The following is an 11,834-nucleotide window of genomic DNA, read 5'->3' as shown; positions in this document are numbered from 1 at the left end:
CACCTCCTTACCCCGACTCACTGCCAGACCTAGGGTTGAGGAAGAGGAATAACTTGTCTGATCAGTCAAAGCCCCCATCTGATGCTGCAGCAGGGCCCTGGACAGACAGGAGGGCACATGAAGTGATTTCCTGCTGCTGTGGAAGCCTACATCCAGCTGGGTACAAATTCCGAGGCTGTGGGGCCCTTCCACAAAGCACAGTGGTGCTAAGAAGATGCAAAAAGCCTAATAGATAAAAAGACCCATGTCCCTATAACTCCCTAGATCCCCAGCCATGCCCCAAATAACTAACCACACCAAGGGTTTGATATGATTTTTTTATTAACATATAATAATATATTTAATAAAAAATAGTATCCACTCTGGCTCTCTCCTCCACTGCAAGGGGAAGAGTGGTGAGGAGGGGCTGGCACTGCCCACCCCTAGGCATCCGGAAAAGCCCTGCTTCCAGGGCTCCCCTCTACCCCTGCTTTCCAACAGGCTCTGACCTCCAGACAGACGGTTCAAAGTTACAAGTGCTTTAGGCCCTCCCTTGAGTTCCCCAAGGCCCATCCCTTGCGCAGAATTCAGGGGCCACCTGGACAAACCCCTTGCTTTTTCTCATTCTTGGCATCCTTCATTCATGCTAGAAAGAGGATCTGGGGACAGAGAGTAGAGTCTCTACCTGCCAGGGGGAAGGGAGGAAAGGAACGGTGGTGGGGGATGGGGCCAAGAAGAGGGATGGTGATGAGGTGCCCTCATTGGAGCCGGTCACTGCGGAATGACTCCTCCACAGCAGGATCAGGCAGCAGGGCACAGGGGTCACTCAGCATGTTTAGCCCTTCCAGGCCCAGTGGCTCCATGCGCAGCTCATCTTCTAGCCCAAGCCCTAGCTCCAATCCAGCTGCTGACACCTCAAAGCCAGGCACTCCGGCCAGGGCTGCTGCAATCTCCTTAGAGAAACCTGGAGAGGAGTCCCCTGTGGGTAGAAGAGACAGGTGAGGACCCCATGTCCTGTAAACTTTTCCAAGACCCCTCAATCTCCTACTCATTAGCGAATGTGTCACTTCCTCCTTCCATTTCCCATCACCACCCACCCCCATTCACCTGTGAGGATGATGTTAGGCCCTGAGCCATGGCGGGAACAGTGGGTCAAGTTCTGGTGGTTGAAGGTGTGGGGATCCTGGGGGCCACCCATTGGCCCCTCACCCCCTAAAAATCCAGGCCCTTCAGAAAAGCCAGGGGGATCCAGCACCAGGCTGGCTGATGGGCTCTCCATGCTGAACTGCTCCAGCTATAGACATACAGACAAATCTTGAGGAAGTAGGATTTAGAACTGGTGTCCTGCCTAGCCCTGCTAACATATCCCCTTTGCCCAGCAACCTTCATCCACCCCAGGAACAGAGGCAATGACAGAGTGAGGTGGCAGCAAGCAGAGCGACAGAAGCGAGCACGGGGCCCGAAGTAAGTATGGGCACCGTACCTGCTGGGCCAGAGCATGTGCATGCCAGGAAGAGAACGGGTCAAGGCAGAAGTCATCAAAGAGCAAGCTGAGCAGAAATAGAGGGGCAGGAGTAGGGTCAAACGCAGGAAGAGAGGAGCCCCAAGCTGGCAGTGCTATGTTACCTCCGGGGAGAGGAGATCTCCCCACCACCCACCCCACCTAGATCTCCCCATTCACAGTGCACCAGCCATGCCATTCAGGCCCCATTGACCCACCCTCACCCACTCCCCTGCTTTTGAGCAAGGAGCCTGAGTACTCACATTCCCCAGGTTGAAGTCACTCATTGGCCGGTGGTAAGACTGTTGCCCATGCCCACTGGGCCCAGGTGGGTACGGTGTCCCATAATGAGACTGCCTGCCTGGGGGCTGCCCACCTGAGGACTGCACTGAACAAGACTGAGAGGGCAGCCCTGGCTGCTGTAGAGACTTTGGGGTGTGGGGCTGGGTAGGCAGAACCAGACTTGGGGAGCTGTATGGGTATGGGGGTAACCGCTGGTCAGTGGACAGTTTACTGGTATCCAGGGGGACGCCCTGAAAAGAAGTAAAAAGAGGGAAGCTTACCGCTCAGTGTATACCCCAAGAACTCTCAGTCAGAGCTTCCCACCTTCTTTAGCTACAACCATTCCCAAAACAAACATGACAACATTCCACATTCTCACGGGCATCCCTGGGGTTGAGTGCAGTTACTCAACCCCAGGGATGTGTATTAGTTGGCAGGGTGTGGTGGCTCATGCCTGTAATCCCAGCACTTTGGGAGGCCCAAGGCGGGTGGATCACCTGAGGTCAGGAGTTCGAGACCAGCCTGGCCTACATGGTGAAACCCCGTCTCTACTAAAAATATAAAAATTAGCTGGGCATGGTAGCAGGCGTCTGTAGTCCCAGCTATTCGGGTGGCTGAGACAGGAGAATTGCTTGAACCCAGGAAGTGGGAGGTTGCAGTGAGCCAAGATCACACCACTGCACTTCAGCCTGGGCAACAGAGCGAGACTCCGTCTCCAAAAAAAAAAAAAAAAGTGCCTATCAGAATGAAAGTGATATAGTGAGGCTAACACAGGGGTAATTTTAAATCTACTCCAGAAGTAAACTATTCTCTTTTTTTGAGACAGGGCCTCACTCTGTTGCCCAGGCTGGAGTACAGTGGTGCAATCATAGTTGGAACTGTAGCATCAACCTTCCTGGTTCAAGTGATCCTCCCATCTCAGCCTCCCCAATAGCCAGGACTACAAGCGTGCGCGACTGCACCTGGGTAATTTTTTATTTGTTGTAGAGACTGGGTCTCACCATATTGACCAGGCTAGTTTTGAACTCCCGCCTTGGCCTCCCAAAGTGCTGGGATTACAGGCATAAGCCACTGTGCCTAGCCTTAGAAGTAAACCATTCTTAAACCTTGATACTTGAACTATTTATTGTTAGTAAATAAGGAACTAAGGTTGAGAACTGCTGTTCTACAGCCTTGAAGAGGCCAGAGGGGTGGGAAAAGAAGGAAAGAAAAGCAGAAAGAAAGGAAGGGAAGTCAAGCTCACTCCACACTCTGGGAACAGAGCCCTTGCTAATCTGGCCTCAGTCTTTCCTACAAAAGAGGGGACCTGAGTAAAGATGGAACACAACACACATTCCAGGGATAGCAATGGAGGAGGAAAAGTTGGGCAGAGGAGAGGGAAAAGAGCATTTGGATGAAAGAAAAGAGGAGTAGAGATAGAGAACAAGAAGAAAAGGACAGGAAGGGAGACAAGGGCTAAGAATTTCATCTCTGTGGAAAAAGCCCTAAACTAAGAGCTTCGAGTTCTAGTCTCAACTCTTCCTAACTTGCTGGGTAAACTTGGAAAAGTCACTTTCCCTCTAGGTCCCACTTTCCTCATCTATTAAGTGAAGGAATTGGGCTCCACAGTAGGAAATTCACTGATTCTACGAATTCTATGAAATTAGGAGGGGATACAGGGGAGGAGATGGGACAAGATAGAGGCATGAGATAAAAGACAGATATAAAACAGACAGGAACAGAGGAGGCAAATAAAAGGAAAGGGTAAGCTACTATTTGTCAAGCATATACCTGGGCTATGTGTGGTGCTAAGTATTTTATGTATGTTACTTCATTTGATCCTTATGAACCATCCTTGTTTTAGAAATGAAAATACTGAGGCTTATAGAAATTAAATAACTTGTCCAAGGTGACTGCTAGTAAGAGGTGGAGCCAGGGTTTGAAGCTAAAAAAGCTTAACCACAGCGTTTGGGTTTGCACTGTGAAGCAAGAGGAGACAAGATGGATAAAAGATGGGGCAGGTGGAGGACAGAGGAATGGAAGGGGATGAGTATAGAGTAGGTATTTCAGGAAAGGAGGGTGGGAGGGAAACAACATGGCAGGAGAAAAGGGAAGGGAGACAGACATGCAGGGAAGGCAGCCACGCATACCTGAGTGATGGAAGACAAGGTGGGTGACATTGTTGGCGAAAACTGTTTGGGCAGCTGCTGTTGGGACCTTCTGGCGTCGGCTGGGCCCGCGAGCAAACTCAGGGGGCTGAGGGGCACACGGCGGTGGTGGGGGGAGGCCCCAGGGGTAGAAGCAGGGTAAGAGGGGGCGCCCAAAACAGGAGATGAAGTGGAGGAGGAGGAGGAGAGAGCCGGAGCACTGAGTGAGGGGTGGCCCAGGGAGGTGGTGGGCAGTGCATGGCGGGCCAAGGAGGAGGCAGGCAGAGAGGGGTGGCTGTGGGAGCCCTGAAGCTGGGGCTGAGGACTGCTCAGGGAAGCCTGGAGGTTGGGATTGCTTAGGGAGGACTGCAGGGATGGGTGGCTGAGAGGTGAATGAAGTCCTGCAGGCACAGACAAAAAACCAGAGATGCCAACATTACTGATGGGAACTGAGCCCCTTTCCACCCAGAATGGGTGGCAGTGACCAGACTATGAAAGCGGCAACACAACGTCCTCCCTACTCTATCCCTGACAGCACTGCCCATCTGGGGACTGCCCTTCCTCTTCTTTCTAGGAAACACCACACCTACCAGTTATCACTGGCTGAGAACTGCCGTGAGGGAATCCTGGGGTGCAGAGGTGACAGGCGGTGTGGGTGATCACAGCAGGATCTCAGGTGCTCAAACCTACCTCCCCTTCATCCCTCCAGTCAGGCAGCACCCAGTGGGCACGTGGCCAGGACAGTCACTCACCTGGTGCATCATAGCCTGGGCCCAGGCCCATGCCCCTGCTGATGCCCAGGTGAGTCATGGTGTGGGTCAAATTGGAGGTACTGTTGCCCCCACTCAGGCTAGGGTAGGCTGTCTCTTCAGGGTCCAGGGGGGTGGGCAGTGGTGGGGGAAAGTGCAGGTTGGTGAGGTCAGGTAGGGAGCCCCCCGTGTTCATGGCAGGTGGGAGGACAGGCACATTGACAGGCTGGTCAGGAGATGGAAAGATGCTAGGGGAAGGAGAGAAAAAGAAAGATGTAAATAGGAGGGGGGGTGCAGTGGTCAGGGAAGAGCAGAGATCAGTCTCCTACATCTCCCTGTACTTCCTTCCCCCACCTCTCAGCCAACCTCAGGGAGTACTTACTTAATTCCAGGGACTTCACAGGACCGAGGTCGGGAAGAGGATGAGGATAGCTGAGGAGAGAAGGGAGAATATGGAAAATGAGGACAGTGCTCAGTGGAGAACCCTGGAAGGCCTGCCCCATGGCAAGGGGATAGCAGAGAGACTAGTGGGTGACACCCGGTGGCCTCCTCCTACCTTCTTAGCATCCCATGGCTTCAGCAAATGCTTGTCATCTAGCAAGTTCTCCTCAATAGCAGGTACTTGAAAGAGAAAGACTGGTGATGGGAGAGTTGGATAAAGAGCCAGTAAGGCAGGACAGGAAGCAGAAGCAGGTGGGAAGGAGTCCTGCTCCCTGAACCTGCGCACAATCCCAACACCAGCCCAGAAATTCTTTGGCATTCAGTACCCACAGCAGTGAGGAACACATACCTTTGGGGTCCATTTCACCATCCAGAATACCTGCAAGGGATACAGTGGCATTGGCTGCAGTGCTCACTTGCCTACCTGCTTTAAATAGCTCCATGGAGGCCGGGCATGGTGGCTCACACCTGTAATCCCAGCACTTTGGGAGGCCGAGGCAGGTGGATCACGAGGTCAGGAGTTCAAGACCAGCCTGGCCAAGATGGTGAAACCCCATCTCTACTAAAAACACAAAAAATTAGCCAGGCACAGTGGCAGATGCCTGTAATCCCAGCTACTCAGGAGGCTGAGGCAGGAGAATAGCTTGAACTCGGAGGGCGGAGGTTGCAGTGAGCCGAGATCACGCCACTGCACTCCAGCCTAGGCGACAGAGTGAGACTCCGTCTCAAAAAAGAAAGAAATAATAAATAAATAAATAAATAAATAAATAAATAAATAGCTCCATGGTTACTCCCAACCCTGGGACAGGGCCACTTACCCCCACGTCGGCTGGGCAGGATGCTGGGAGGTGTGGGGCCTGGGTAGGTATCCTGGGGACTGGGGTTCATCACACTTGTATGAAGGGCAGAGTCAGAGCTTGTCCTATGGGGGGAGCAGGAATGAGCTGACACCAGTGACAGTCTTCCTGGTCCCTAAGCCCTGCCCAGCAAGGGAAAACACTAGCTGGTCTGGAACAGGGTGGGGGTGAGGGAGCAGGGCCCCAGAAACTACAGATAAGAGATCTGGCCTAAAGAAGGCAAAAGCCATCACCTGTTAAGTGCAGATGGTAGTCGAAACAACTGCCCCTTCTCTGCAGGGAAATTGCCCCAGGCCATCGTCCTGGGGTAGAAAAACAAAGTCATGAGGAGGAAGGCTGGCAGTGGACAAGAAGGTGGGCATAGGGGTTGGAAAATGTGGGGCAGCTAAGGTGGAAGTAAAGATGGCTGAGCACCCAGATCATCCCCTTTTCTTTCTGGTTCTTCTCCTGCCTATGATTGACCCCTCCCCCAGTCAATCTAAGAGAGCTGGAAACTTCTCTCTGCCAGGACCAGCTGAATGGGAATCTTGGAGCCCAGCAGCATTCCTGGGTATGAGCATTGAAAGTGAGATGGACAAGGGGAGAGTTTAAGAAATCTAAAAGTGCCAGAACACTACATCTTGCACCCACCCTTGACAGAAGGTTGCCATTTTCACCTGCCCCTCTGCCATTCTCCCCTCCCCCTTACACACACACCCCAGCCTGGCTATGGTTCCCATTGGTTCTGCTCTGGCTGGACTGGGAGGCTTGACCACTAGTGTCAACATGGCCAAGGCTGGACTCTGACCCACCTACTCCAACTGCCTCCACCTCTCTCAGCCCTGGCGTTATAGGAAGAGGTACTGTTGAAACCTTAGCCCAGTAATCCCAGCCCCAACCCAGAAGGGGCAACTCCTTCCAGAAACACGTCAGAAAGTAGGCAGGAGCTTCTGCCCGCCCTGGACACTTACCTTCGCCAGCTAGACTCTGGGGGAGGAGATAAGTAGGCAGGACTATAGGGAGAGCTGTCAATGTGAACAGCACCAGTTAAGGAAAAAAGTAGAGAGGACAGATGAGAGAGGCCAAATGAGGAAAGAACAATGAATGCAGCAGATAAGTTGTTTCAAGAAACTCATACCTTTCTCCTCTTCTATAAGGGACAACAATAGGATCAAAGAATGGAAGAGAAAAAGGGAATCAGGTCTAAAGGGGCTGAAAAAATCCAGGAGAATGTTCAGGCAGGGCTTGGAGGAGACAGTTATGCAGGTCTCTGAGACTGAAAACTTAGAAATGTGAGAAGAGACCCAATCTCCTTTAGCAGGAGACAAGGAAGGCTTGCCTCTGGCAGCAAGCTGATGTGAAGACAGCCAGAGCCAGCCAGAGACAGGGGGCACAGCCTCAGGAGCAAAACTCCTTGTCACAGGAGCAGGTGCTGACGCAGGGGCTATGGTCGCTTTTCAGGGAAGCTGGGTAAAGAAGAGCTCCAAGAGAAGGATGGGACTGCACAACACTTCAAGTGCTTCCTATGAGTCCCTGAGGAACCCCATCCCACTACCTTTCAGACACTCCCAAGTCCCCTGTGAAGGATATGTGGCGGGGGTATCGGCGAAGTGGGGACACCATTCTTCGAGGATCTCGCTGCACCCGTTCCACCAGCCCATGGTGCCGAGTGCTCCGAGATGAATCCAAAGGTGAGTGGAGGGGGCTCTGCCAAAAAGGACAGAAGTCAGCAGAGGAAGCAGCCTAAGAAACTCCACTCCTCCCTGGCTGGGGTCTACTCACCTGGAACTCGGCCAGGCCAGAGCCAATCTGGTTAACATTGGGCAGAGACCCACCATAATGAGAGCTCCTTGTGTATGCCAGTCGCAGTTTTTGGGCCTGTAACTGAGACATGGGGAACAAGTGGGAATGTCAGGAGGGTCCTGAGCACTATTTCCTTCAGCCATCCTTGCCATCTCTGTCACCAGGATATGCTGCTGCCGTCACTGCTTTTAAAATACCTAGGCCAGGCACAGTAGCTCACACCTGTAATCCCAGCACTTTGGGAGGCCGAGGCAGGCGGATCACAAGGTCAGGAGATCGACACCATCCTGGCCAACATGGTGAAACCCCATCTCTACTAAAAATACAAAAAATTAGCTGGGCGTGGTGGCGGGCGCCTGTAGTCCCAGCTACTGGGGAGGGTGAGGCAGGAGAATGGCGTGAACGTGGGAGGCGGAGCTTGCAGTAAGCCAAGATCGTGCCACTGCACTCCAGCCTGGGTGACAGCGAGACTCCGTCTCAAAAAAAAAAAAAAAAAATCTAGGCCAGGCACAGTAGCTCACACCTGTAATCCCAGCACTTTGGGAGGCCGAGGCAGGTGGATCACGAGGTCAGGAGATCGAGACCATCCTGGCTAACACCGTGAAACCCTGTCTCTACTAAAAATACAAAAAATTAGCCGGGCCTGGTGGCGGGCACCTGTAGTCCCAGCTACTCGGGAGGCTGAGGCAGGAGAATGGCGTGAACCTGGGAGGTGGAGGTTGCAGTAAGCCGAGACTGTGCCACTGCACTGCAGCCTGGGCAACAGAGAGAGACTCTGTCTCAAAAAAAAAAAAAAAAAAAAAAAAAAAAAAAAAAAAAAAGGATCACTTCAACCCAGGAAGTAGAGGCTGCATTGAGACATGTTTATGTCACTCCACTCTAGCCACCTGGGTGACAGACTGAGATCCTGTCTCCAAAAAAAAAAAAGTAAAAAAAAAAATAAAGAAATTATCTGCCAGAAAAAAGGCCAGTGTTGGGGTTTGAAAGGTCCACCGAGATTTGGTGCAAATAACCCACCAGAGCCCATCTGCAGACTGCCCTCATCAATGATATCACTACTGCTTGACATCATCCTGCCAGGCAGAGACAGATACTCTGCTGAGGGCCTGTCTCATTTGGCATCACTCTAAGCAGAGTCCCTGAGGGGCTGCCAGGAGCCCCCGGGCTACTCACAAGGGGGAGTGCCTATTAGGAACCTCTGCTTTCTTTCCAGATGCGTCCAGGACTAATTGAGAGATTAAGAGGAAGGCCACAGGTGGATGTCACAGAGCCATTACTGCCAGCATCTTTCCTTCCCACTCTGGAGAGCACAGGCTTCTGGGCTCTGCCACTTGCCCAGCCTCAGGAAGGCTACACAAAGCCTGCACCTCCCAAACTAGAACATCCAAGGAATGGCAGCTCTCCTAGCTGGAAAAACAGCACCAAAACCAAGGGACATTCTTCCACTGAATCCTAAGGCTCTTGAGTTGGCAGGGAAGCCTGGAGAAGGAGGGTGGAGAGAGAGCAGCAGCCCACTCCAGCATGGGCCAGGGCCATCTTCCTGGTCTCATCCTCACTTTGGGGAGCTATGTCTGGCATAGGCGTAAGACAGCCTGGCATGGGTTTAGCCTGTGTACAGACATCCTATCTCTGTGGGAGGTGAGCATCTATTTCCAAGGCTCAGCCCCTGTGACCAGCCAAATAAACAGGCCCAGGGCAAGGCCATGGGGAGGAGGGCAGCTGAGGAGGGGCAAGTTCTAAGAGCTTCCAGGGTCACACTCTTGTACAGAAGCCAACATCAGAACTGACATTCTGTTCCAGGAGGTCAGCCTAGTGAGCACTGTGCTGACCTCTGGACCACTTCAAGACCACTTGAGGTCTCATATATGGCAACCCCAGTATCTCAGTGGTATAGCCTCCCATGGCCGTCTCTGTCTCAAATGAGCCCTCCCACCTGGCCAGATAACAGGCTGAGTCCCAGATCTCTTGTCCCTAGCTCTAGACTTTTGGGTCCCCTGGCCATGTATGCCCACTAGACTTTTCTGTGTAGCTGAGAAATTAACCAATAGGAGCAAGGTGGGTAGAAGGGGCCTTTTAAGAGATCGAGGCACCGTAAAGAGAAGCCCCAGCTTTTGAGTTTCGCACAGCCTTTCTTTGCACATACGAGCCCTAAGATCCCACCATGCCTCTGCTAGAATCACAGTCCTGAGGGCAGGGCCTCACGCTATCAAGATCAGCCTCCCATCTTCCTGTCTCTGTCCCCAACATGACAATAAAGCTCCTAAAGGGGAGCAGTCTACAGTTAGATAATAATCCTCACAGTGGTTACAGTGGGTTATGCACACACATGCATTTAAGTGTGCACATGCGTGCACAGACACCCTCCCAGATTTGCCTCCCCACCTAACTTCTGACTCCCACAAACTAGGGCACACAGTCCCTAGAGACTCAAAGGGGAAAGGACGAGAAAAAAAAAAAAAGTAACAGAGTCAAGGGGGATACACACAAAAATACAACCAGAGTCACAGTCATAAATGCAACCACAGTCAGACCAGCAGAAAAAGGCTAGAGATGTTGTAGTAATGTTCCACCATCAATCCTTAAATTCCTTCTAGCTCTCTGCCATGAGGAATCATTGCAATATCCTTACCTACTGTTGTTTTAGAAGAATGTGTCCCTAAATTAAGACTGCATACCACCTAGGCGGACTCCCACCCCTTGGTCCCTCTGACATCCAGCCTTGGAAAGCAAGAAACCAAGCCAGGGGGGCTTCAGAGGCAGCCTGGCAGAGGCCTGAAAGTTCTTTCAAGAACTCCTAGGAATGAATATTCCCAACACATAGAAGACCCTCCAAGGCACCCTACACACTAACCCACAAAGCAGCCAACTCCCTAGAAAGCTCAGCAAACCATAGAGTTCCACACAACTTATGGTCGGACGGTTACCCAGTTGTAGGATTCAAAACCCTACCTCTCCTCCAAGGAGGCCAGGACAAAACACCAAGCAATGGACCTCACCTTCATTCACGTCAGGAAACCACAAGAAGTATTTGAAAAAGGAAGCAAAAGGACGGGACGCAGGAGGGGACTTCCTGCCCCACTATACACAGCACCGCTCGTTCAAACCACTCAAGGGGCCCTTTCCCGGGGGCACCAAAGCGCAGAAGGCAGAGGGACCAGTTTGGAGGAGATCACAAACTCAGAGGAGCCAGGTTACAGACAAGCAGCCCTCCTCCCAGGCCATACCCCAATACCAGGCATGCTTCAGTAGCGTCCTCGAGGGGACTCCGTCAGGGATGCACAAGGACCACTCACCTCCTCCCTCCGCCGGACTTCATCTCCCCTCTCCGCCCACTCCCACCTCACGTACTCGGCCCCCAGTCGCCTCTACACCCCGAACCTCTCCGGTGTTTCGGTCTCCCCCGGCAAAATCCTTCTTCCTGCCCCTCGGCCCTCAACCTGCGCCTCCCAAACGGCGGCGCCCGCGTCCCCTGCTCTGTTCCGCCTCCTTCGCTGCGGCGCCCGCCCCCGCCCCGCCTCTCCGGTCTCCGCTCCGTAACTGCTCAGCTCTGCTCCGGCTCCCCGGCGCGGCCCCTCACCCGGGTGGAGCCGATGTCCATCATCACCTCCTCGAAGGCCGCCGTCTCCTCGGCCTGACGCTGCTTCTGCAGCGCGATCTTCTCACTAAATTTGCGCGGATTGGAAGCCGAGGCCGTGGCCGAACCAGGCCCGTTCGCCCCCGACGTCGCCATCTTCCTTCCCCGTCCCTCCCTGCCACCCTCCCAGTACCAGCCGCGGCCTCCGCCGCGGCCCCGGCCCGGCTCCTCCAGCCGTAGCCACCGCCGCCTCAGCGAGCACCGCGAACCCGGCCCCAGCCTAGCCCTGACCTGTTGCGCGCGGGGGCCGCCGGGAATTGTAGTTTGTTTACGAGACTCCGTCACATCCCCAGTCACGCAGCACTGGGAGGAAACGGACTCCACTTCCCAGCAGCCCTGCTGACTCCGGAAACTGGGGACTTCGCTCCACCCTCTCGGCTACTCCCTGAGAGGTGCAAGCTGGGAAGAGTAGTTCTAAATTAGCCCTGAGACTACGAACGGAAAGGAGAGAGGGATTAAAGAGAGAAGAAAGGAAGAGGGAGG

At 53.2% G+C, this 11,834-nt stretch overlaps 1 protein-coding gene across 10 annotated transcripts; it reads right to left on the bottom strand.

Moving 5' to 3' along the window:
- Positions 1-303: 303 nt before the first annotated feature.
- CRTC2 (CREB regulated transcription coactivator 2) lies at positions 304-11,565 on the bottom strand. 10 transcript variants are annotated; one of them, XM_063813351.1, is made up of 14 exons: positions 11,295-11,565; positions 7,697-7,798; positions 7,508-7,621; positions 6,886-6,950; positions 6,169-6,237; positions 5,897-6,000; positions 5,428-5,457; positions 5,194-5,273; positions 5,020-5,069; positions 4,641-4,885; positions 3,892-4,289; positions 1,744-2,013; positions 1,087-1,273; positions 304-958 (listed from the first exon to the last, which is right to left on the bottom strand). In XM_063813351.1, the coding sequence occupies exons 1-14, from the start codon at positions 11,445-11,447 to the stop codon at positions 738-740; spliced, it is 2,088 nt and encodes a 695-aa protein (XP_063669421.1). In that variant the 5' UTR covers positions 11,448-11,565; the 3' UTR covers positions 304-737. The 10 variants fall into 10 exon arrangements, 9 of the variants coding, with proteins under 9 accessions (XP_063669421.1, XP_063669400.1, XP_063669414.1 ...); XM_063813330.1 differs by having other exon boundaries at positions 5,194-5,258; positions 11,295-11,556; XM_063813344.1 differs by lacking the exon at positions 11,295-11,565 and adding an exon at positions 11,096-11,172.
- Between the last annotated feature and the right edge of the window lie 269 nt (positions 11,566-11,834).

This window comes from Pan troglodytes, chromosome 1 (genome assembly GCF_028858775.2).
Source record: "Pan troglodytes isolate AG18354 chromosome 1, NHGRI_mPanTro3-v2.0_pri, whole genome shotgun sequence".
Classification (NCBI taxonomy): Eukaryota; Metazoa; Chordata; class Mammalia; order Primates; family Hominidae; genus Pan; species Pan troglodytes.
The sequence above is the reverse complement of the archived record's forward strand: the minus strand, read 5'-3'. Positions and strand labels throughout refer to the sequence as shown.